The 26,048-nt window shown below is 41.7% G+C and overlaps 2 protein-coding genes across 2 annotated transcripts in view; both read left to right on the top strand.

Moving 5' to 3' along the window:
- Positions 1-27: 27 nt before the first annotated feature.
- LOC121296361 (26S proteasome non-ATPase regulatory subunit 12) lies at positions 28-6,351 on the top strand. The gene is made up of 11 exons (XM_041221846.1): positions 28-256; positions 1,016-1,075; positions 1,185-1,313; positions 1,598-1,705; positions 2,113-2,217; positions 2,528-2,677; positions 3,010-3,144; positions 4,510-4,622; positions 4,856-5,030; positions 5,319-5,396; positions 5,702-6,351. Exons 1-11 carry the CDS (start codon positions 152-154, stop codon positions 5,909-5,911), a joined length of 1,368 nt encoding a protein of 455 aa, XP_041077780.1. The 5' UTR covers positions 28-151; the 3' UTR covers positions 5,912-6,351.
- Positions 6,352-8,555: 2,204 nt separating this feature from the next.
- The window catches only part of LOC121296269 (probable helicase with zinc finger domain), a 39,230-nt gene continuing 21,737 nt past the window's right edge, over positions 8,556-26,048 (top strand). The window contains exons 1-16 of the mRNA XM_041221610.1: positions 8,556-8,605; positions 11,238-11,462; positions 11,934-11,970; positions 12,451-12,575; positions 14,207-14,263; positions 14,610-14,658; positions 15,220-15,295; positions 15,652-15,850; positions 16,224-16,331; positions 16,828-17,125; positions 17,914-18,181; positions 19,108-19,441; positions 21,133-21,263; positions 22,067-22,249; positions 23,231-23,332; positions 24,014-24,192. Coding sequence (XP_041077544.1) covers positions 11,256-11,462; positions 11,934-11,970; positions 12,451-12,575; positions 14,207-14,263; positions 14,610-14,658; positions 15,220-15,295; positions 15,652-15,850; positions 16,224-16,331; positions 16,828-17,125; positions 17,914-18,181; positions 19,108-19,441; positions 21,133-21,263; positions 22,067-22,249; positions 23,231-23,332; positions 24,014-24,192 — 2,353 coding nt within the window. The 5' untranslated portion in view covers positions 8,556-8,605; positions 11,238-11,255. The remainder of the gene's footprint in view (positions 8,606-11,237; positions 11,463-11,933; positions 11,971-12,450; positions 12,576-14,206; positions 14,264-14,609; positions 14,659-15,219; positions 15,296-15,651; positions 15,851-16,223; positions 16,332-16,827; positions 17,126-17,913; positions 18,182-19,107; positions 19,442-21,132; positions 21,264-22,066; positions 22,250-23,230; positions 23,333-24,013; positions 24,193-26,048) is intronic.

Raw genomic sequence — 26,048 nt, 5'->3', positions numbered from 1 at the left:
TGAACGGGTCCTTGCAGAGTTTAGACGGCTTTTCCGATTGGTTTCCGGTTAGCAAGGGAACAGAGGAGCGGAGTCACGGCTGCGATCGGGCCCGGTTAGGGGGAGTTTGCCCAGTTTGTTTTTGTCCCAGGTCCCGGACTAACGCTTGGAAATGGCCGATGGGTTGGAATGCGCGGACGGGAAGATTGTGAAGATGGAGGTGGATTACAGCGCCACGGTGGAGCAGCGCATCCCCGAGTGCGAGGAGATGGCAAAAGTGAGTCGAATGAGAAAAGCGGCCGGGGCTGAGTCACGCTGGTTAACGAAGGCCTCGACACTGACAGCCACGGTGGTGATCAGATTTGTTTTTGGAGGGTTTTTTTTTTAGTTATTTGTTTATGAATAATCCTTGGATCACGTTAGCCACATGGAGACTTCCAATGATAAAACTTTCATTGTCAGCATGAAAACAACATATATACATAGTCTAAGTAAGAGAGACCAGCGTTGTTTACGCTTGGGTATCTTAACCAGTGCGATCTGTTCTATGTGCCACCCCGAATCGGTCTCCAAACTGCAATATAGCTAAACTCATAGCTGTCCGATTTGGAGCAGGAATGGACACAGGAAGTATTAAGCGTGTTACTGTAGACTACCCTGAGAATGGAAACTGCACAAGTCGTCAGACATTAAATTACAAGCAAGCGAGTGCCGTGTACTGTTACAGACGCATCACGGCTGCTTGTCGGCCTGATATCAATACATCTGCCGCTTGACACGCTGCACAACAATTCGGGGGTCCGGCCTTACTGTGGTCTGCTGCACTGCCTGTATTCCAAATACAGCAACTTGTTCACATAACAATTCTGTTTTGTTTAACTGACGTTTGATTACGGATGCAAATGCAAAAGGGACTGACATGTTTGATTTGCCTGTAAGCTTTTATTGAGAGGTTATTGTTCAAGTAAGGGAACTGAAATGTGAATTTTAGTATCCTAATGTTTCTAATTGTAATTACTCAATTTTTCTATTTCAGGAAGGAAAACTTCAAGAAGCTATTGAAAAACTTTTAAACTTGGAAAAGCAGACCAGAACGGTATGTTTTAATTCCTTGTGTGAATTTCAGTTTTCGAGAAGGAATAAGAAGAGATGTATTCTGTTTAGTACGGTTCATTTTCTCATGTCCTCTCATTCATTTCAAACAGGCCTCAGACATGATCTCCACCTCCAGGATTCTGGTTGCTATAGTGCAGATGTGCTACGAAGCCAAAGACTGGGACGCTCTGAACGAGAATGTAATGCTGCTGTCCAAGAGGAGAAGCCAGCTGAAACAGGTCTGTGCTGGCTGGCTGGCCAGCTATGGTGGTCACTTTCCCAGTAACATCGACTGTAAAGATCCCACTAATGCCTGCCCTTTAATGTCCACACAGTACGCTTTGGTTTTAAGTATTCAGTAGTACTGTAAGAGACCCACAGCATGCTGTAGCCAGGTGCATTGTGTCTGCGTTGGGTCGGAGGGCAGACTGCATGATGTTCGATGCCACCTTGCTCTGCTTGACTACACTAAACGTACTGAACGTGTCTTTTATTTATTGGATCTTTTTTTTTATTTCTAAAGGCTGTTGCCAAGATGGTCCAGGAGTGCTACACCTATGTGGAGAAGGTGACAGAGCTGCCAATCAAGCTGCGATTCATTGACACGCTGCGCACCGTCACTGCAGGGAAGGTCTGTGTTGTTGCTGGTTGGGTCAGCTGCTTTTTCCTCTGTAGTGAAAACCTGAACGTTTGTGGCTGCTTGTCTAAGGGACTCTGTGGTTTACTGTCTGGTAAGAACAGGTGACACGAGACGCCAGCTGAACTGGACATTATATTTGGGGTCTGTGCAGCCATTGCCCTACACAGACTTCACAGCATCTGCACTGTGCTTTGCCAAAGCTGTGGGCATGACCTACCTCCACAGGTTTCCAGCAGTCCTTGTGTGTGTGACCTGTTCAATTTGTGATATACAGAGTGTGATATGCTCTGTTAATTAGGTTTCTTAATAACCTCTGATCACATTGCTGTCTGCAGTTTTCCTCCCCCTGTGAAAGAGCTGGCGGTGTCATGTTTCCTGTGCTGCTTTCTCTCTCTCAGATCTATGTAGAAATCGAGCGTGCCCGGCTGACAAAGACCCTGGCGAACATCAAGGAGCAGAGCGGAGAAGTGAAGGAGGCAGCTGCTATCCTGCAGGAGTTGCAGGTAACGCATGGGCTGGGAATGGGATGTGCTCTTTCATATTCTGTATCAATTAAAGTAGCTATTGTTAAACCATTATGTCCAGGAAAACGCTATACCCACACTATATCAAAAAACCTTCTTTAAAACCACATGGCTGCAGCAATGACCCAGTCATTTTCTTACATGTGTAACTGAGGTAGTATCTTTGTAAATACATGTTTTAATTTTTTTATTTGTTGGCTGCGTTTTCAATTCGAAGGAATACGGTGTGTGTATATATGTTTGAGAATTGCAAAGGAGCGGTTTGTGAACGATGTTCTTGTTGATCTAGGTTGAGACCTACGGTTCAATGGAGAAAAAGGAAAAGACAGAGTTCATCTTGGAACAGATGAGGCTGTGTCTGGCTGTGAAGGACTACATCCGGACTCAGATCATCAGCAAGAAAATCAACACCAAGTTCTTCCAGGAGGAAGGCACCGAGGTAACAGCGCTACTGCAGTGCAGCTGTAAACACTCGAGGAAGGTGCTCAAAGGGAAGTCCTCTGGACAGCTGACGTCTGCTGAGGAAGACTGAATGGCAGGGGGTTTGTGTTTCATGGTCATGGAGATCCCTTCTTTGATTAAAAAACAATGTTCATGTGTGCCCAAAAATGGTGTTTAAAGCAGGGATTATGAAATAAAGATGGTTTTGTTAATGTTATTTGATAGTAGCACCTGTATAGTATATATTTCTGTTAAATTAATTAAACAGGTTTTAATTGAAGAACTGAATACTGCATTGATGAACTTGTATGTTTTTTGTTTTGTTTTTAGGAGCTGAAGCTTAAATATTACAATTTAATGATTCAAGTGGATCAGCATGAGGGATCCTACCTCTCGATCTGCAAACACTACCGTGCGATCTACGACACCCCCTGCATTCAAGAAGACAGCTCCAAATGGCAGCAGGTAAAACCTCCTGTCTCTGCACACTACCACTACCCTACCCTTCCCTCCAAGCTCCTTTCACAAAGCAACACTACCCTTCCCTCCAAGCCCCTTTCACAAAGCAGCACTACCCTTCCCTCCAAGCGCCTTTCACAAAGCAGCACTACCCTTCCCTTCAAGCGCCTTTCACAAAGCAGCACTACCCTTCCCTTCAAGCGCCTTTCACAAAGCAGCACTACCCTTCCCTTCAAGCGCCTTTCACAAAGCAGCACTACCCTTCCCTCCAGGCGCCTTTCACAAAGCAGCACTACCCTTCCCTCCAGGCGCCTTTCACAAAGCAGCACTACCCTTCCCTCCAGGCGCCTTTCACAAAGCAGCACTACCCTTCCCTTCAAGCGCCTTTCACAAAGCAGCACTACCCTTCCCTCCAAGCGCCTTTCACAAAGCAGCACTACCCTTCCCTCCAGGCGCCTTTCACAAAGCAGCACTACCCTTCCCTCCAGGCGCCTTTCACAAAGCAGCACTACCCTTCCCTCCAGGCGCCTTTCACAAAGCAGCACTACCCTTCCCTTCAAGCGCCTTTCACAAAGCAGCACTACCCTTCCCTTCAAGCGCCTTTCACAAAGCAGCACTACCCTTCCCTTCAAGCGCCTTTCACAAAGCAGCACTACCCTTCCCTTCAAGCGCCTTTCACAAAGCAGCACTACCCTTCCCTTCAAGCGCCTTTCACAAAGCAGCACTACCCTTCCCTTCAAGCGCCTTTCACAAAGCAGCACTACCCTTCCCTTCAAGCGCCTTTCACAAAGCAGCACTACCCTTCCCTTCAAGCGCCTTTCACAAAGCAGCACTACCCTTCCCTTCAAGCGCCTTTCACAAAGCAGCACTACCCTTCCCTTCAAGCACCTTTCACAAAGCAGCACTACCCTTCCCTTCAAGCGCCTTTCACAAAGCAATGAACCTTCTCAGCTTCCCTGAACACTCTAGTAATGGAATAATAACAAGAAGAAAAAAAAATATATAAAACATGAATCACTAGTGGTGAAAACTCAAGAGGAAGACACTGAGACAGGCTTGTTTCATTGAACTGTTTCATCTTTTGTGCACATGCTTATTAAGGGGGCTTGACACAAAAGGGCTTGGAATACAAAGCAAGCCTTAAAAATGCTTCCAGAACAGGCTCTGTTACAACAGCAGCACATTACTGCAACACCATTGCTTTTGCTAAGCGAGCTTGGATTATTTAAACCAAAGCTGAATGAACTCGGTCATGACACAATGGTTGTATGTAATAAACGTCTACTTTGTCTGCACGTTATTGTATGTGTGTGTGTGTATATATGGGCTGTAGTGGTCCTGTAGAAGTAACCATTAGCTGGTTTATTTCAGGCTCTGAAGAGTGTTGTTCTGTATGTGATCCTGGCTCCCTATGACAATGAGCAATCAGATCTGGTCCACAGGATAAACGCAGACAAAAAGTTGGAAGACGTTCCGAAGTACAAGTAAGTATAAAAGTACATTTTCATTTTTGGAACAGCTTACTGCAAAACTGCTTGCTGTAAGTAATTCACAGCTCTTGTCTCATAATTCACAGTGGTGACCAGGACTGTGGATTACACTAATTGACAACAGTCAATGGATTGCAAGTTTCCTAGTTTTTTGGTCTGGATAGATTTCCACTCGTGCTGTCTCTGCTGTGGTATATTTGTACCAATGCTTTGCCGCCCTTCCCCAGGGAGCTCCTGAAGCAGTTCACCACCATGGAGCTGATGCGCTGGGCTGCCCTGGTGGAGGACTATGGGAAGGAGCTGAGAGAGGGTTCTCCAGACAGCCCGGCGACGGACGTGTTTGATAACACAGAGGAGGGGGAGAAGAGATGGAAGGACCTGAAGAACAGGGTTGTGGAGCATGTGAGTGAAGTGCTGGCTGTGTTGAACACTGCTGCGGCCAGGCTGTAGATGTTCTGTCAAATGCCTTGGAAGTGGGGTTCTCACTCTGAAGCAGGACTTTGAGAGGGAAATTTAAAATGCTTTGAAGGGTTGCAGATTCAAAGGTAAAAATAATGTGTAAAGAAGTGTCAAATTCTGATCTTAATAAAGTGATTTCAGTGTTTGCTGCTTGATTACTGTATAGCACTGGTTAGAGGTGTGTGTATGTATTCCACATCAATGCTAATGCATATTTTTGTTTTTTTTCAGAATATTAGAATAATGGCAAAGTATTACACACGGATTACAATGAAGAGAATGGCTGGGCTGCTTGATCTTTCTGTTGATGTAAGTATTCATTTATATTTTAGCACACTTTTTTGTTTTGTGTAGCTGGCATTTTATATAGACACTGGTGGACAGACATTAGTCAACATGTTTCCCCAGGAACCATCTATGTAATTAAGATACGGAAGCAGTCAGACACGGTGCTTCACAGACAGTTGTCATTCTTCCCACAATCGAATATGGTACACACCTAAGTATTATGAATGGTGTTGCTTTCAAATACACATGCTTTTAGTGGTGTGCCTTTGCATGACACGAATAACTAGTGTACAGTTTAGAAGTCATATCTCGTGTCTTCATTGCAGGAATCCGAGGAGTTCCTCTCAAGCCTGGTAGTGAGTAAGACCATCTATTCAAAAGTGGACCGCATGGCTGGAATCATCAACTTCCAGAGGCCAAAGGACCCCAACGACATTCTCAACGACTGGTCCCATAAACTCAATTCACTGATGGCACTTGTTAACAAAACCACACACCTCATCGCCAAAGAGGAAATGATCCACAACCTGCAGTAGAGGACTTTGTGAGTGTGTGCGGGATGCCTTTTGAACGGGGCGCGGCAAACAAAGTTCATCCGAAAGCCCACTCCGTACAGTATGACTGTTGGCTTTGTAAAAATGTCACCTGATCCAGGTTTAACGAACCTCTTAGGATGGATTTAAACTTGTGTAATAATAAGTGCGTTTCTAAATGGATCAGTTGTTGAGGGGGAGGGGGGGGATACCTCGTTATAGTATTCTAATGTAACATCTCTTGTTGTGAGAATCCCAGTCCTTCAATCTTATTCTTTTGTTTTCTGTACCTCATGCACGTATGCTCGTTCTTATGATGTTGGTGATAGGGCATCATTTCCTACCATTTTTTCACATGTTTTACAGGCAGGTGTTATAATAAGGGATGTAGCGAGTTAAATACAAACTGGCCAGTCTGTGCTATATTAAAATATTGCTATAAACTGTTGACTTCTATGCTTATTTTTTTAATTGTGATGAGCAAGCATTGCATATCTTCTACATTGTGAATCACTCAACCATAAACTGATGCAATGCTTCCATGGTGTCCACATGTTTGTAATTGCCAGAAGGGTCTTAAAGGGTCTAATTAAATCTGTTTCATACAAAAACCAAATCCTTTGTCTTGAGCAAAATTGCATTATGCATCCAGTCTCTTGTAGCTTTGGAAGAATGTCTGGAGCACAAGAGCGGCAGACAGCTGCACAGAGCTCTGGTATAAAGCTGACGGGACACACTCAAGGGGGCAGCTGTGTGAGGCAGAATCCTCCCAGTGACAGATGCACTTCAAACCCTACCGCAGTCGCTGTCCCGTCTTTTTTAAAAGAAACATGGAAACATCCTCTGTTTAAAGGCAGCATCAGATTCTGGAGTCAGATGTTTATTTATGAGATGTTCCACCGTGTTCGTGGTAGTCACAACACCTAAGGTGATCCCATCTGTTCTCACAAAGACATGCTCTTTATTATGCTGCACTGTACTGTGGAGATTTCATGGAAGCGGCATTTTAGAATAAGATTATATCTTGCCTGGCTCTGTCCAGCACACAGCAAAGTGTATAAAGTGTTCATAACAGGATGTCTGTATTGTATGTTTCCCTTCCAATTAATTCATAAGTCATGCTTTTCTTCAGTGTTCTGGATGCTGCCTTTGGAAAACATAAAAACTACACTCTGAACAAAGTCTGTTTTCAAACTCAAAGGAATACATGTTCGTTTACTATAAAATAGACTGATTGTGGGAATGTGCTTGATTATGGTATGGGAATGAGCATTTTACAAATAATGACAGCAAACACATTTGCTGTTATTAAAAACGGTGTATCATTTGCAGAACGGTTGACTTGTGGGAAATTGTAATTTGTGAAGGCAAGAATAACGCTACTGCTGTTGATGTAACGACGGTGCCCTACTTTTAAAGAATCGTGTAAAAACATGCCAGCGAAATGTTTCAAGGCTGGTCTTCTGGAGTAAAGTTGGGGTTCTCTGTTATGGACTGTGATAACAAGCACAATAAACACAATGCTGTGTACAGTACCCACCCAGGTGTGCTGCTATGAAGGGAACAAATCATACAGACACCTTATTAAATGTTGAGCTGCTTTGTGAAATACAGAAAATCTTTCATAAATTATTAAAACTAAGAGGTATACATGCAAATCGCAACCATCGTACCAGACTGTCACTTCCCATGCACAATTTGTCCGACAGTAAGGCTCTATAATCTGGAAATGCAGTCTTTAGGACTATTCAGTTATGTTTGTATTGTATGTGCACACCAGTACTTTCGTTATTTCTGTCGATTTCGACCTGCAAAGAATTGTGGATATGTTTTTCAGAGCAGCAATACAGTAGGGTTAACACCTACTGCAGGTACAGCTATATTGTTATAAGATTGCATTTCAGCATTCTTACATTGTGCATTCCCTGTATTGTAGCAATGGTCTAAACTACTCAAGGGCTAATTCTCTTCCCAATTCAACCACAAGGGCTCTGTGGTTAGATAGCTGTAAGATACTGCATTTTTATACATCATATAAGGAAAATGCTACACTTTAAATGTAATATTCTAATTACCATTAATGTGCAAATGGCAAAGAAATGATGTTTAGAATGGGAGTTACTTACATTAGTCTGAAAATGAAACTTGTCAGATTCAGAGACTCGTCATGAGAAACTACCCATTTGAATGCCAGTACTCAATTCTACACAAACCCTATAGCTCACCAGCATGTCTTCGCTTTACAACAGAACGGTGCAGTTAAAATGATTTACAATACAAGAAGTGTTACAAAAAAAACAAATTATTTTGTTTGCAAAAACTATACCGTATTTTTCTAATGTTGTTCTTTGCTGAATGAATGTTATTAAACAGTGGCGTACAGCAAGCCTGTTTTATTTATTGATGCGATGGTGCACCTTTTTTTTGTATTGTTTTTCTGTTATTTAAAAACGAATAGGCCTGGTATTCTGTTTCCATTTGAAACTGTCTGAGAATGTAACTGCATGGAAATAACGTTTAAAAACAAACAAACCGCAACGCATTTCTATTTCGCTCCAGTCTGATTCCTGCTGCCCATTTTGCCCAAACCTCACGGCGCAGCTTCCAGGAAGCGGAGCTCGCAGCTTCTTTCCCACAATGCTGCAGGGGGGGGGGGGCTGGCAAGTGGATCCAAGATGGCGTAGAAAGTGAAGCTTGGTAAGTCCAGACTGCCCGTTGTTCAGCTTTGTTTTTCGCCCCTGAAAAGCTAGCGGGAACCCGCTCCGTTTAGGAAACCGGGGGAAAATAAGAACAAGTAAGCAAGGCACGCAGTTGGGCGCCCGAGAGATCCCGCTGCAGCCGATACTGTGGGAAATAAATCCAGTCCAGTGTGAAGCGGAGGCCTGCGCGGCCGCTCGCCGGGGTCTGGGGTACTCGGGAGGCCCCTGCTTTTGGCTGACGTGCGAGCGGGGCTGTTTACAACCCGAGGCGCTCAGTTTGCAGATAACACGCTAGCTGTAAACCCAGAATAGCTGCGATGTGATGTATTTTGCCTCGCTTGTGAATGTGTGAAATGTACGCTTTGATCTGGATAAACTCCTCGCAGTCGTAAATACTAGCGGGGTTGGTTGAGTGCTTGTTGTCAATACAGGACCAAACTTTGAAAAAATCTTTTTTTTTTTTTTTGAGGGGTTTAGATTTAGTTTGCAGAAGAAAACGCGCAGGTCACGCTGTTTTAGATGAGTAATGTATCGAGATATACAAGCACACACGTATTTCTAGTTAACTGACCCTCATTCCAAAGATTGTTTACGATGATGATGGTTTTACTTGCTCACTTTCCAGATATGCTTTTTAGGTCCGTTCGCATTCAGTGATTTAATGGTGAAAATAAATAAACGCATAAAGTGGCATGGAGACGATTAACCTAAAAAAAAAAACGATCGCAAAGTAAACGCACTTCAGATTGGATCAGTAGTTCTACCCATTGTTCCCGCTAAATCATTTGCCGCTTTCTTGTAAAATTATAATGTTGTACTTTCTCAAAATACTACAGCACCGGCCACCGGGCCTTGTTTTAAAAGGTAGGCTATTTAAAAACCACACGTTTCAGTGCAAAAACAAGCCCATTCTGTCAGTGAGTGGTGGGGGGGAAGGAAGGAAGTTAATTCTGGGGATGCTGAAATCTATTTTACTTTTATTAACCACACGCGATCCTAAGCTACTGTGCAAATGATTTGGTTTTGTGAAGGTCTGGTTAGTATGTAAAAACAAACAAACAAAAACGTACACTGATATGCCAATTGCTTTATGTTATGTGAACTGTAAAAGTGAGATGCGACAGCACGATATTTAGCCAGGCACAAAGTAATGAATAGCCAACATCATGGTTTATCAAAAAAACTTTCAGGAGTGTGTTGGTCGAGTTTAGTTTTGGGGAACAGACACAAATTGAGATTTGCTTTGAGAAATTCTGAAGACCAAACGGTGTGCACAGTTTTTAAGAAGCATTTCTCCAATCCTACTGTGTAATGCCCTGCATCTAACAAAACAGGGATGAGAGCAAGACACCTATTTCACAGCAGTTTCACCCATTCCAGTTTTTACTACTAGCGTGATTAACCACAATGTATAGGTAACAAGCTCAGATGTGTTTTATTAAACTTGTAGTAGAACCAGGAATGGATCAGACTGCTGTGCAATGTCTTGTTTCCATCCCTCTCTTAAATGCCAGTTTAATGCTATGAAAATGATACTTCTCCTTGTGTTGGGTTTAAATTGATGAATGAAGAAAGCTGTTGAGTTGGTCTGGGTGTGGCTTGACAAAATACACAAAAGGTTTAGGAAAAAATATAAATAACAGTAAACACAATATTTAAAAGGGTGGCACAAGCCTTTCCTATCCATTACTGTTCAGAAAGTCTGAGACACTTTCTTTGTATTGATAGTCAAACTAATAATTTGCAAAGGAAAGTATGCAGAGACGTTTTGAGGGTTATTCAAAGTCTAAATATAAGGGAATGTTTTGGTTTGTAGAGAACAGGAAATGATGGTATTGTGGTGCTTAAATGAAGGCTGATGTTTTTAGTAAACTTTTGTTTATTAGGGTTGAATTGTGAAGACTTCATGGATGTGAATTTAAAATGAATTTTGCTTCTGTGTTGCAGAAGGTACAGCATGAATATGGATTTGAGGGTTTTTGGCACTGACTGTTTCGCCCTAGTTCGGAGTTACACTTGTCATTGTTTCCTCACGTGGAGTGGGTTGTGACTGGTGCCTACTGTACCCTGTTGGTTATATTATTTAAGCTAAATGTCCTGTTGGAACCAAAACAATCATTTTCTAGTGTTGCTTTATGAAGTTTGGCTGTGTGTTGGAAGACCAGGATAGTTACACCAGCATGGCCCTTTTTAATACAGAGCACTAATTTCACTAATTTCCAGAGCACTTGAATGCAAGGACTGGCTGATGTCTAGACCTCTCTCCCAAAGACACTGCGCGACTGGTCAATACTGTGGGGTTCAGAGCAGGTTCCACTGTAGCTGCTGCTTAGTTTTTTTGGATGCAGTCCTGTACAGTACTTTAGCCATAATCTGCTTAGAATGCTGATTTTAGATATTGAAGTTTACTTTTTCTTTTCTTATGTGAACTTTTTGTGAAATGGAAAGCCTTCTCTTTCTGCTATGGAGGTATCCTTCAGGCTATTCTTAGCCCACATGAAGAGAATAATAATCCAGTTCTGTATTAAGACCATTTTATCTAGTACTTGTGATTGAGGTGGTCCATTATACAAGTATAAAATTGTTTGTTTAATGTTTGAAAAATGTTTCTCCCCCCCCCCCCCTTTAAGAATTTCTGTCCCTAAGTCATGGCAGACAGGAGGCCAGAGAAGTCATGTGAACAAGCATGTGAATCGTTGCGAAGGCAGGAGTACGAGGCGGTGGTGAAGCACTGCACGGAGGCATTGTTCTCCCTCAGCCACTGCCCCCCCAGCCCCAGCGCAGTGTCCCAGCAGGGCAGTGACTTCGTCAGGAATAGGGTCCTGCTCTACAGAATCGCAGCGCTTTTGCAACTTGTAAGTCTGAACTTATTTTTGTGATGCTTAAAAAAGAAAGCCTATTTTTTTTTTAAATTAAGAATATTTGTGTAATTTCAAAAGCAAACTACAAAACGCTAAGTCGTTTCAACAAAATGCATTTTTTCATGCTGGGTATCTACTGGTACCTTATTGTCTATGCTGCTTATAGCTCTACCTCAGCCTTGAAGAGTAAATGACTTCATGCTTTATGTTTGCAGCAGTTCCAAATGGTCCAGGGTGCATTTGCTCAAATTATTAATAGTACTTTATCACAGTAGATAACTGAAGGGTCTGTAGAGCTGTCAGAAAGCAGACGCCATCTAACACACAGCTGCGGATGATCAGCTTTCTGACAGTGCACAGCAGCCAAGCTAGACAGCACCAGCTCTAACCGCTCTGCAAACCCTTTTGCTGAAAGTATAGTTGATGTCAAGTAATTTGAGTGTATGTACATATTTTATTTAACAGAAAAACTATGATCAAGCAGATGAAGATTGTAAGCATGGTAAGTCTAGACCTTTTTACTACTTCTCAATTTGATAGAATTGTTGCCATAGAATTAATTAATTACACTTGCTGCTAATGAAGTACGTAGATCTTGCCTGATCTGCACCTCCGTGTTCATTTTAACTCTTGTGTGCAGCTTTATAAAAAGGACACCAGGTTTAGCAAACGCAGCAACCCTAAAGCACACACTTCCTAAACTGAGAGCACTGAGCATCAGTCAGTATATTCTGTAGCCCAGCTGTCTAATTAAAGAACATTCATTTGAATTTTATTTTCATTATGCTGGTCTGAAGTTGCTTTTTATTTTGTTATTTTGCTACTGTCAATAAATATGTTATCTGTAATACAATATGATGCCTTTGATCTTTATCCTACATGAAAAATAAACAAAGATACTAATGAAATTGCATCCACCTTGGATTTTGCTAAAGCTGGTGTTTGTGTCTAATGTCCTCTCTGTGATTGCCTGCCTTGTTAGTGTTGGCGGTGGAGCTGGCTAGGGGGGAAGGCTTGTTCCCTGCAGTGCTTCGCTGCATGCTCATGGAAGGAAGTCTTCAAGTAGTATCCCGTATTTTATCCAGGTCCCTCTTGGGTGAACCTTTGGTAAGTTTTATGGCTGTTTTATTTGTGTGATTATATGCAAAAGTGCATCTATACTTTTTAATTTATTTTTTTTTGTAATAGGATTCTCCAACAGCATTGGGTCCCCCCCCCCCCCCCCCCCCCCCCCATGAGTGGGTATTCCCCCCCCCCCCCCCCCCCCCCCCCCCCCCCATCCCCCCCCCAACGTAGTAAATGTACTCGAAGCTTTTCATTCTCTCATAAACACAGATAAACGATCGCTTTACAGGGATGGAAATAAGCCTCCTATAGCATTGAAGTTTCACCCATTTCAGGTTTTACCAAGAGCTCGATAACCCCAGCTTGTATAGGTAAAGAGCTCAGGTGTATCTTATTTAACTAATAATAAAACCAGGAATGGATTAAACTATTGTGAAATGGGAGTATTATTTCCATCGTTGCTATATAAGTTTGTATGCATTGCCTTCTGGTTTTAGCTGAAACATGTTCACATATATAGAATACCTATACTGTATATTTAAATGACTTGATCAACATTAAATGTCTACAGATCTTATGACTACTGCTTTATAAACTTTTATTTACTGATAGTATTTGTAAACGAAGGTAGTTTTACAGATTGATTGTTTAATGGAAAATGTATAACCCAATACAAAGGAGGCATTCTAGTTTTTCATTTGACAGCTAACCATGTAGACACCAATCGATTTGCCATCAGCTTCAACAGCTATTAAAAAGCATTCCTAGGGATTTACAAAAGAAACATTTTGCTGATTGATTTTTAAAGAGAAAATGAAGTGCCAGATTCCTGAGATTTAAGAGAACACGCCTCTGTAATGGACATTGATAATGAAATAAGCCAATTGATTTATTTATTTTTCTTCTCCGGGGTGAGGGAGGAATTTGCCTAAAATTCGTTTTAGAGCCCTTGATTACATTATTGATGGCAGCTTCCCATTGCATTTCTGTAGTTTGTGATTGGAAGCATTTGGTGTGCCATTGTCTGTGATTTACTCTGCTTCTTGCTATGCCTCAGGCTGATGGGAAGTTTGTGAGGCAACAGCAAATTGCAACCATGGACATCACAGGGGATTCTCTGAATGTTTTATTTTTATTAAAGAATCTACTGAAAGTGTTGTTTATTTTCCTTTGGGGAATTCTGGTTTCAAATGATTTGACACATTCCTTTGCAGCGTCGTCGTGCTGGAGCTTGTGCCATTGGAGTGCCTAATGGTTAAACCTTTTACACTGAACTTGTTTTCGTCAATCCTTTTTCCTTCCAGATATAGAAATACTAAAAGAAACTTAAGTTCAGGGATTGAATCAAATATATATATACCCGGGTTTGTACAAATAAAGGTGTATTTCACAGGCAAAGCCATGTATTTTAAAAATTAAAAGCTGTTTTAAATGTAATTCAAGAGATACACTTTTAACCTGTTATGTAAATCTAATGAATACAAAATATATATATATGTTTTTTTTTATATAAATATTGCCATATTTCTTTTTGTCAATTGCTATACAGTTAATAGCAGCGAGCATCCTCTCCTAACAGATTCCAACTCCTTATAGAATAGAGTCTTGCAGCCTGTGTTCTGGGTCTGCTTGTAAGCATTCTGAGCGGAATGTGTTTGTTTGTGTCTTTTCAGAATGGGATGGTGACAAAGGATCTGACCAGACTCAGAATGCTGCTGTCTGAAATAGAAGTAAGTATATTCATGGTTAGTACGTTTGTACCAGCGTTACATTCAGTACCATCTGTTACCCAGAGGGAGTAGACGTCCAGCTAAATCCCTTGCTCTGGGTCATTTAATACCACTTTATTTCTCCAGAAATTGGGGCAGGATGTCCATGAGAAATGAGGTGTAATCTGTTGTTGTCTTCAGCAGAGATCTTTTGAAAGCCAAGCAGGCTGTAGAAAGTCCAGCAGTTTACACATAGGAGTCGTGTCCGTGCTGTGTCTTAGTGCTGGTGTTTGTTTGTGTTTATGACCCTGGATTCAGTAATGTTAATTAGCTTGTTTCATTATTAAAGCATGTTTTGTTCTTGCAGACGGCAACCAGCACAATGGGCTCGGGATATGTGGAGGATAATGAGGAAGGTATGTTGATTGCCAGAGGTTTTCGTTCTCCTCTCCGAACAAATAAGCTGCTAAATGTCACGCTAACAGGTTTGTGAAACGTACCTCAGTGATTCCGTGGTATCTGTAACACAGTGTAGCTTCCTGTGAGACTTCATATAATGTTCATTTTAAAAGGCACAGCTGAACACTTGCTGATTAGACCAAAACCATTTAGTGACCAAACAGGAAATAAATAAATGAAAAATAAAGGGCTCAGTTTACCATATAGTGCAACACCAAGTAACTGGACTAATGGTGGGTGTAAACAGTCTGGATAATTGAGCCACACCCTGAAAGTAAGTGGCACGGATTACAAGGTGCGAAAACTATTAAACACTGAATAATGCACAATTGAGAAATACTTGAATTAAGTGACAGATGTTTTTTCTAGGAAGTCTTTTAAAGACACTGAAAATGTTAAGTTTCTTTTACTATTTAAGATCTGAGAACTACTGCAAGTGTGCTGTTTTGCCTGCTTTCAAACAACACTGTGTGCAAAACCTGTATTATGATGCACTACGCTTATTTATTTCCTGATAGATGTCCAGGAGGGCTGGCAGTTTCGCCCTCCTCCACGGGGAGTCACCAGCAGCGAGGAGTACACGATCTGTAAAAGGTAACGAGGAGAAATTATGCGACACCTCAGCGAAATCTAGATAGCCTTGTCAGAATTGTATTACTCCCTTGCTCTTTCGCTTTTTGACTTTGTGAATGTCCCTTTATTCAGTACATAGCACATATAGAAATGTACGGTTATATACAGTAATAACCAGATTACGTCATTATGAAAGAGCAAGGTGCATTGTATGTGTTTGCTGTGCAAGAGCAGCATGATTCACTGTTGTCCTGAGATGCATTTTGTTTTCGTGTTGGCTGAGCGATTCAGACTGCACTTGCGGATGTGTAGTTTTGCATTTCCTCTGTTGCATTGTTTTTCATGCACTTCACTGCTGCTGTCTGCCTTGGCCGCAGGTATTTGGAACAGGGCATTTGCAGATACGGGGCTCAGTGTACGTCTGCACATTCTCAGGAAGAACTCATGGAATGGCAAAAGAGGTACGCCTCCCGCCTCATCAGCTTGAAACAGCAGCAAGAGAGCGCACAGTCCGCTGGGAGCTACATGGAAGCACTCATTGAGAAATGGATGAACTCGTTATCACCAGAGAAAGTGGTATGCAGATTTAATTGAAGAATAAGTACAATAAATGAAATGCATATAATGAATGAACCCGCACCAATCTAAATCCTTTCATTTCACATGCATTATCTGATGATGGTGGTAGTGACTAAAACACTGTACAGGGATCCCTGCTGAAGATAATGGCCCAGGCGAATGAAACACGTTCATAACTGTACCCCGAATAAGTTAATGGTTGCATTTAAAAGGAGCAGTGCTATGATTAAATGTCATTACACTCCAGTAGTAATAGGTTCCAAAGTAAGGATCGGTCATCTAGAACCAGACTTTGTTTTTAGCGACTTAAGGTAATAGGTGCTTTTCTGAATTCTTACTAAATGTGCATTTTTGACTGTCCCCCTTAAAGCTTAGTGAATATTTGGAAGGGGTGAGTGTGGAGCACAGTCCTGATCTTTTGGTCACTGTCACCACCAAGAAATCGTCCCAGTCCTGGACCTTCTCACTCTTCTGTAAGGTAGGAACGTGCTTTTTAACACTCTAATGAGCCTTTAATGGTGTCGCTCTACACGGCTGCCCATGTGGTCTGTACTTTTAATGTAAATTCAGATACAAGCACTAGATGCACATGTAGCTTTACTTTTCCAATATGGGTTTTTTAATTCGGAGAACCTAGAAATTAAATTTTGCTAGATCGGTTTTCTATTGCAAGGTTCTGAAACTACTTGAACTATACATTAGTATGTAACATAAATAAACATACTTCTGTACCGGATCTAAAGAGATTCATTGATAATTAACTCTATTGAAACAGTCTCCCAGAGCAATGTTTTAAGTGTTTGGAGGCTTGTGTCATTCATAACTTCTAAGTACTCAAACATTTAAGGTGAAAACTCAGACTAGCGTTTTTGGCTCGTGCCTTCATCAGCGCAGCTGAGATTAAAAGTTTATCTGCTTTCGTTTTTATGAGATTAGTAAAATGAGTATATAAATCTCCACTTGTTTTGTTTAAGCCTGCAAGAATGCTGTACAGAATGGCTCTCCTGTACGATGCCCACCGGCCCCATTTTTCCATCGGTGCTGTTTCTGCTGGAGACGGTGCTAACCAGATCGTGCAGGAAGTGCCAGACAACTGCCAGGAGTGGGTTGGAGGCAGCATCGCGCAGAATGGACTGGACCATTGTGTTTATGAAGTAGTCGTCCGGTTTAGCACAGAGATCTTCGGGACCTTCCGGCAGACTATAGTCTTTGACTTTGGCTTCGAGCCTGTGCTGATGCAGAGAGTTATGGTTGATGCTGCTTCAATAGAAGGTGAGCTAACTGACAGCAGTATTAGTGACTGGAAAGCCTGTCGGACATGTTAGATCTTATGCAATTATAATTGGAATCAGCACAGGGTGAAAAAAGGGGGTCTTTCCGTTGCTTTTGTGTCCACTGGGACAACATAAACACCTCGCTATTCCACTTTAAATTCCAAACGTTTTTTTTTTTTTTTTGTCGTGACAATTGTACATTTGGTAAATGCTACTTAAGTGAACTTATGTTAACAAGAATTCAGGTGTGTTTTATGATCCTTGGTCAAAGCTGTGCACCAAAGCCAATACACCCACCCCTCGTTATACCTCCCCTTGCTATACTGCGGATTCAGATATATCAGATATATTCAGAAATATCTACTTGCTGAAGCAGTTTTTATTTAAGCCAACAAAGTGTTCACGTGTGGCAGCAATGCACTAGCAAAAGCCACAAGGCAGTGACGTCAGCTCCCTAGCAACAAGCCTGCTATGTTGGGAATGGTTTCTTTCAATGCAGCGGGTTTGTGCATTTGAGAAAGGGGAGGAAGACTTATGAAATTAATTGGAGACTGAAGTTGATGAGAAGCAATTACCTTCCGCTATACGAATTAAAACTGCCTTTTTATACTAAAAATGAGAAAGCAGGTTTTGTAGAGGATTTATACTGGACCCTGATGCACCCGATAAAACGAGGGAGTGGTTGTACAGTATTTGTTAGCCTGTTTGTTTTTCTATGGGTCGCTCGCCATATCGCAGTGGGTGGTGTAGTTATATTGACATATTACCTGTTTTGTATTTTTTTAGATCTTGAACATTTGATGCAAGCAAGGCAGCAGCTGCTCATCACTGCGAAACGCTGGGATTCTTCCTGCAAGACGATCGTGGAGTTTGAGCCGAATGAAACCTCTGACCTGGAGCGCAGCCTCCTGAGCCGATACCAGATCCCACTGTCTGCTGACCAGCTCTTCACCCAGTCTGTGCTGGACAAGAGCCTGACCAAGGAGAACTACCAAGCACGCCTGCACGACCTGCTGTACATCGAGGAGATCGCTCAGTACAAGGAAGTCAGCAAGTAAGCTGCTGTTCTGCGCGGCACACTGAACCAGGGCTGCCTAGCGAGCCCTTCGTAAGCCATGTCTGGCTCTCTGGGCTCCAAACTATGTCTCTTGATTTAGAGGTTAAAAGATCCTGTTTTAATGTCTTTGAAAACACTACCAGGACAGTGGTGGTTAGAGATCCATAATTTTGTTTTAGGGAATTAAATTAGACCCCTATAATTGCTGGGAGGACTAGGTCAAAGTCACCAGAACATTTTGATTAGGGTGTTTTTGTGTTACCTTTGTACTGTCTGTATGAAGTGATTACAGAGATCTGGGGTCGTTGGGAGAAATGGTTATGTTGTGACACTTCCTTTGAATGAGCAGTTTCTTGATTTGCCACAAGATGGCACATTTTGGTTCTTTCTCCTTATCTGTGTGTGTTATGTTTCATGGATTGACATGGAGGTTTTTTTATTTTTGAAGATTTCAATAATGCATGTCGTAATGGGGTGCCAGGGAGTTGGCATGGCTTGAAATTTTGCATTAGAAATAGATTATTTTTTTTGGCAGTTTCCCTGCTAATTCAGCAGCTGCTGCTGCTTATGTTTTTATATAAAAAAAAATAATAATTGAGGCAGACTCAGACTTGTTATACCAGACTGATTTAGTACAATAACCCCCAAATAAATGTTAATATTTACTAGTGTCCATGTATAAATATATAATAACTGTTGGATATTATGATTCATTATTAATGTGGTGTTCAATGTGTTCGCTTTAGCACAGTCCACCCACCCCCTTATGGAGCTGACCTTTCAGTTCCAGTGCCTACTTTGAATCCCTACTGTCCGGCCCCTTTATAGTGCAGAGGTGGTGGTGGTTGCCTTCTATTATGCGCTTCTTGATTCTTTATAAAAACATTAACAGATCTGTTATTTATTTCTTTTTTTTCCTGCAGGTTCAACATTAAGGTGAATTTGCAGCTTGTGGCAAGCTTCATGCTGACGGGTGTCTCTGGAGGAGCCAAGTATGCCCAGAATGGACAGCTGTTTGGTCGCTTCAAGCTCACTGAGACACTTTCTGAAGACACTTTGGCTGGCCGATTGGTAATGACCAAAGTCAACTCTGTTTTGTTACTGCCGCTCACTAAAGAAAAATCGGCACAGGCACCAGGAACCAAAGAGAAGGTTTATGAAGCTGCGATTGAGGACAAAACGAAGGACTTCATCTTCCTCCGAGTGTGTAAGGACTGCTGTGAGGAGCTGAAGCTGCGGCCAGACCGGGAGCTGCAGGTAACGAGATGACTCTGCAGGGCTGTGCTCGGGGTCCTTGTTTAACACAGTGTGTCTGTGTGGAGCGCTCAGTAGGCAGTACCTGCTTCTAACCATCTTGTCCAGGAATAGAAATTAGACTCCCATTGCACAGAAGTTGGATCCATACCGGGGTTTACTATGAGTTTAGTAAGAAGCACCTGAGCTTGTTACCTACACACTGTGGCTAATCAAGCTCAGAGTAAAACCTGGAATACGTGAAACTGCTGTGCAGTCTTATTTCCATCTCTTGTCTCTTCATCTACTGTGTATTTAGACAGCTCTTTTCATGGGATGAATACGTGAAAAGAATGTGCTTAAAATAACATAGCCTCTTGTGGACCGTATCTGGGTAATTCTTTTTTTTTTTATTGATTTATTTTTAATAAAAATTTGGCAGTTATTTGGGGTAAATATGCCACTTCCATAATGTAGAAAAACAAAACAATAATGAGTTGCTGATATAAAATATTAAAATCTGATGAACACAACCTGCTAGAGATAGAACGATACAAAAGCTCACTATTACTCTTGATGGCCTTACAGTTATTGCTAGATAACTGCTGAAAAGCAAATTAGAAAGCAGTGAGAGTTTTCTAATTTCCTGCGTAAAGTGCATTTTCTAAGTTGTGTTTCTACTGGCAGTGTAAATTGAATTGATATCTAAATAAAGGCTGTTTGGTATGTAGATGCTGGAATATATAAGTGAAGCTTATTTCTTGTGGCTTTCAGTATAGCATTACACCTCCTCATAAAAACAGATTTGAGCTGAAGAGACCCTCCACGTTTCCTAAGTGACCGTCCTTGTAGCACTCAAACACAAATATTGCAGCTTGCAAACGCTGTGTACTCCATCACCAGCTGGATCTGTGCTGCAGTGTCTGATTAGAAAACAGAGCCTTTACTGAATTTCATATTAACAGTCGCATCCTGGCTAACGATTAATTTTACGTGTACAATACAATGAGCCTTAAAAAAAAAACAAAACAAAAAAAAAAAACATAAGAACTGCGTTTGAAGGCTGCGGTATGAAAAAAGGCTTTTAAAATAATTCAATAAGATGTGAGCTCGGTCTGGCTGCTGTGGCTCGGTCGCTGTTTCTTTTGACTTGAATGGCACAAGTGACCTCTTCCAATTACCAAGCACTACAGCTGCTGTTCTGGACTCCTCACGCCAGGCTGTGCTCTTCAGAAGAGGCAGCAGTGCATTAGCTGCAGGGTCTGAGCGGACTGTCTTTTATTAAGAGAGTTTAATTGAATTGAGGGTTTGGTTTTCCCAAGCCCTTTTATAACATTGAGGAACAGTTTCCACAGCACAGGCACATGATGGCCTATAAAATGAAATGGCCCGCTCGCAGGCAAATGGGATGACCCAAAATTCAAAGTATGTTAAAAAAATAAATACCAGAAATCCCTTTAGATATTTGAACTACACTTTTTTTTTTTTTTGTGATATAGTACCTTTTAATGATTTAAGTATTTTGCCAGAATAACCTGCTTTATTATTTTAGAGATCCTGTATGTGTTTGTATGTAATCACAAGGGTGTACATCATTTGTCTGTGTAAATAGTTAAATACTAAAGGATGACAAGAACTCTGTTCTGACTAAGTGTACAATCTAAACGTGCCTGAGAGGAGGCCAGCAGGTGGTCATTGTCTGCTCTGTCCTGCAGGTGGAGCTTCAGTTCCAGCTGAACCGCGCTCCTCTCTGTGAAATGCATTATGCGCTGGACAGGATCAAGGACAACAGCATCATGTTTCCAAATGCCAGCTTGACGCCCACCATCCCCTGGAGCCCCAACAGGTATGGCAGGTCCTGATTTAAAACCACGCTGTCCGCAGCATTGTTTTGGATGCAGTGTCAGATTCTTCTCTGCAGGTGCTCTCCACTGTGCTTTTATTCCATGATCACTGCAAGTATAGTCAAATAGAAATTATATACAGTATGGTGAAGCTTATTCATATATTTGTTAATGGGTATTTCCTCCAGCTTTTTTGAGCTCTCAGTCCCTAAAACGTGCCATTATCATGCCGCAGCAAGCACAAGTATTCTTGGTTATGAAACATCCCTGAGTGAATGCATTCGACGGTAGGAGCTGTCAGCCATCGCCTCGAGGGGGACAGATGTTGCCTGTAGGTTATTTCAGTAGCAAGGGCAGTTTTGCACACTTGAGGGTACTAATGTAACCTAAGGGAAAGTATGTGCTTTGTTACACTCTGGTAAATTTGCTTTATCACTTACAGTATGCAAAAGTTTATCTCTGCATTTTTGCAGTAATATATTAGTCAGGAGTGTCTATCACATTCTGAAACTACCGTTACGTGTGCTTGCTAACTTGAAGGGTTTACATTTTTCTCAATATTGAAGTATTATATGTTCTGTACAAGTGTTATATATGTCAGGGAAAAGCAGTTAAAAAGTGCGTTGCCAGCTGAGCTACCCAACGTCTTTCTTAAACAAACCTAACGTTGGTTTCTGCTAATACAAATGTTTTTTTTATTAATGTGGTTTGGCTGGTGATGATTTGTAGCTGTAGTGAGAGTTGGGGTGGGTGGTGCATGGTGCACTGCAGGCCGATGCTTACTTTGTTTCTCCTCTCTGTTGAGCAGGCAGTGGGATGAGCAGCTGGACCCCCGGCTCAATGCGAAGCAGAAGGAGGCCATCCTGGCCATCACCACCCCCCTGAACTTCCAGCTGCCCCCCGTGCTCATCATCGGGCCCTACGGGACAGGGAAGACGTTCGCTCTGGCCCAGGCAGTCAAGCATATTCTCAAGCAGCAGGACTCCAAGTGAGCAGCCTGGCCAGCTCCAGCTGTGGCCAGAAGATTTGCATCACCTAGAACTTTAGGATTTAGAGATACAGATTGAAAAAAAAAAAAAACTAAAAAACTAGATGAACATAATTTAGACTTTTTTTTTTTAACATCATGTAATAAAAATAATATTGCGAAAGTCTGCCGGAAGCCATAATAGTTGTATAATATTTCAAAATGTCACATTTTTCAGTGTTTTATTTAAGTATATGGAAAACTACAATGCGGTATGTAATTCTCAACATTATTCATTAGGTTTGTTTTGACTTTTTATGAAGCAAAATTAGTTCATTATATAGGGTGATGCAAAACTTTTATCCATAGCTGTGTTTCTCTCTTGCTCTCTCTTTTTTTATGATGGGTTTTGCAAATTGTGACCATGCCAGTAAGATTAACCATGGTTGTGCAGCATGTGATCCATTCCTGGTTTTGCTACGAGTTTAATAAGACACACCTGAGCTTGTTACCTACACACTGGCTAATCAAGCTGGTACTAAAACCTGGAATGGGTGACACTGCTGTGCATTAGAAGTTTTATTTCCATATCTGTAGTGTGAGGTACATGGCAGAGCAGTTCTTTCTTTTCATAAGGTTAGTTTTAGTATGCAGATTTCACCTGTTGTCACAGCTAACCTATCCACACTATATGATCTGTTACTGTGGCAATGATTATGAGTTGCAACACACCGTGTAGCCCCAACCCAAAGTGCCCTTACTGTGAAGAAGTAGTTATATTGTAATGTATGGGAGGTGCAGATAACAGAATGCAATATGTGATGCATTCATTTTTCATATGTGCTCTGTTTCTTGGGAATGTGAATGATTTAGTGGCATGCTTTTTAGTTTTAAAAAGAAACCCTGTAATGCATATTTGATGCACACTGTGTTTTTTATTGTTTTTTTTAAACACATACACTTGAGTGTAATCAGATTTGATATCTGTTTGTTTTTCTCCAGAGTTCTTATTTGCACCCATTCAAACAGTGCTGCAGACCTGTACATAAAGGATTACCTTCACCCACATGTAGAAGCTGGCAATCCACACGCCAGACCTCTCAGGTATGGAGGTTTGACTTTATCTTCAAACAAAATCATGTGCAGAACTGCAAGGCTGTATAAACCGCTCCTGCTGGTGAGCAGACAATCGCTGTGTTTCAGGTCAGTCGGTGTTCCCTTCTTACTGAAGGGAAGTGTCAGTGGGAGTGGACCCAGTTAAGTGTCCAGGGTATTTATACCCCCGCTTTGATTGATCTGTTCATAGCTGACTGAACACTGCAATTCTGGATACCCTTTATTTATAACACGGATGACAAATTGGCTAAATATCAACTGTGTTGAGAGTCTTCCCGTACCAGGGGGGAACGGTGGCAACGGTCATTTCACAGCGCTCATAAAGGACAATACTGTTAATTTTGAATGATGATAACTATTAGTTTTTCCCCACTAGGGAAAATGGGGAACAGACGCTCCTATGTAGGTATTTCAAGCTGTGAATCACAAGAGGATAGGTTGAAGTCAGTAAATGTACCCCTCTGGTGTAGAACGTATTTACTTCTTCTTTCAGCTGCATATTAAGAATCACTTGTACACTTGTGATAATGCGTTTCATGGGCGTTCCTCCGCACTAGCACAGCCCTTTGACATTGTCATGATCACTAAGCGTGATTAACAGGCTGATTCCAGAACCTCTAGCATCGGAAACATTGTTGCTTTTTTTTTTTGTTTGTTTTCTCTCTCTAGGGTATATTTCAGAAACCGATGGGTTAAGACAGTCCATCCCATAGTCCAGCAGTACTGTTTAATATCAAGCACGCAATATGCTTTCCAGATGCCACAGAAAGAAGACATACTAAAGCACCGGGTGGTTGTTGTCACTTTGAGCACCTCTCAGTATCTGTGTCAGCTTGATCTTGAGCCAGGTGAGTACAGTCACTTTGGTGATTTTTAGATTGTCACTTTGGTCATCAGCGGGGGGTTGGGGGGGAGGGGGTCTACCTCCACCTGTGAGAACGCAGCGAAATCAAATTGGTTTGAGTTATTCACAGCAGTGGCCCTGCTTTCAGTGTCCTGCACTGACAAAAGAAAATGGAAAGCATATTGGTATATTAGATTAGTTGACCTGTTTAAGAGTTCACTCTTGCAAGGCTGCAGGCCTGTGTACTGGTCTAGGAAAGCTAATGGCTACTGCATACATGCGTTATCATCTTTTAATGCAGAGGCACTGACCACTGTAAAATAGTGCACCCTTTCCAGATTGTTTTACTCGCAGAACCTGAAATGTCAGGCAGCTCCTCATGGAGATGTGAAGACGCCCTGCAGAGTTCCTTTCGGGTGTCACGGCTCCCTTCGTTATTAGCACTCGCGGGGCGAGAAGTGTGAGTGCTGCGAGGCAGGAAGCTTGTTAACCTTGTGTCTGCGAGAGACCCATTGTTAAGAACGTTCCCCCGGTTTGCTCATTTCCATGCAAGCCGTTAGTTACATGATGTCGTGCTCTGAGGGCAACGCAAACGGAGCACTTGAAGTATTTCCAAACAAATCTCCAGTGAGCAGTGAACTTTAAAAAAAAAAAAAAAAAAAAAAAAAAAAAAAGTGCTGCTACAGAATGTTGTCTGTCTGCTTTTGAAATGAGATGCAGTTTTACTTTGAAGAGATTGGAAGTGACTAATCATTATTCTAGTAAATCACTCTTTTTATTACTGTGTTATTAGTCTGATTTAAACGTGTTACAGGACGCACTGTTTTATTCCCTGTTGGGATTTATTCTGCAGAGGGACTTGCAGTTTCATTTTAAAGTATTTACGGTAATTGTATAACCACAGGTGACGACGGCTTGATTACAAGCTTTTGAAATAGCTAATTGATTGTAGAAGACGGTGCCTCAATTTCTTTGCAGCAGCGTAATTATTTAGCTTCGGATTACTTTCTTTTATTGCTGATGTTTTATAATTATCATCGTCCCATAGAGGAAATCTGGTTTGCAGTTTGTCCTTCATCATTTTTAATTGATTGTCAAATTGCTGTCTTTTGGTCGGCTATGAAAGAACGTATTAGCAGTGGAGAACGTTCTCCATGGGAACATGTGAAGTCTGGCAATTATTTGCATGTTCTTAGAAATGAGAAACGTATCAATAGACCCGTATGTAGGCAATGGGATGCTGCTTGTGGATTTCTTTAATCTCTAGTAATGTTTTTGTCACAATCATTTTGTATCTTTTTAGTAACCTGCATAATCCTGCTGTGTCTCAGATTACACTGGCCCTGTGAAGTTGGTTAAATTACTAGTCGCAGAGTGTCAAATGCATTCTTTAGTTTGCATTATTTTGTAAAACACATTTGCTGCTTTTCACCAGGGTGTATTTGGAGGGGTTTTGGGCTACTCAAAATCCTTGATTTCTAAATTGCTATTGCCCTCGCATGAGTGTGTTCAGAAAAGCAATTAGTGCTACATTTGTAAAATCGGTTTCCATTTCCCACTTGTGGCAAATATGTGTAGGTCTAATTTATTTCTTCATACGAGTTGGTGGCTGCTGCTGCTGCTTTGACTGTTAATGACTGTAGCTCCACTCTGGAGCTAAACCAATGAGCAACAGATACCCTGGAGACTCAGTCCAATTCCTCAGGCCTGCAGATGCTCGCTGTCGTTCCTTGGCCAAGTTCCTTCCAGCTTGGCAGTGTGTCCTGGGGCAGCAAGCCCTTAACACTTCAACTGTAAAACATTTTAGCAGACAAATTCCAGCTGCCAAAACAATATAGACCCATGCTTTTCAGAAGCATG

The sequence above is a fragment of the Polyodon spathula genome, chromosome 21, assembly GCF_017654505.1.
Source record: "Polyodon spathula isolate WHYD16114869_AA chromosome 21, ASM1765450v1, whole genome shotgun sequence".
Classification (NCBI taxonomy): Eukaryota; Metazoa; Chordata; class Actinopteri; order Acipenseriformes; family Polyodontidae; genus Polyodon; species Polyodon spathula.
Note: the sequence above shows the minus strand (reverse complement) of the source record. Positions and strands in the feature narration are given on the sequence as shown.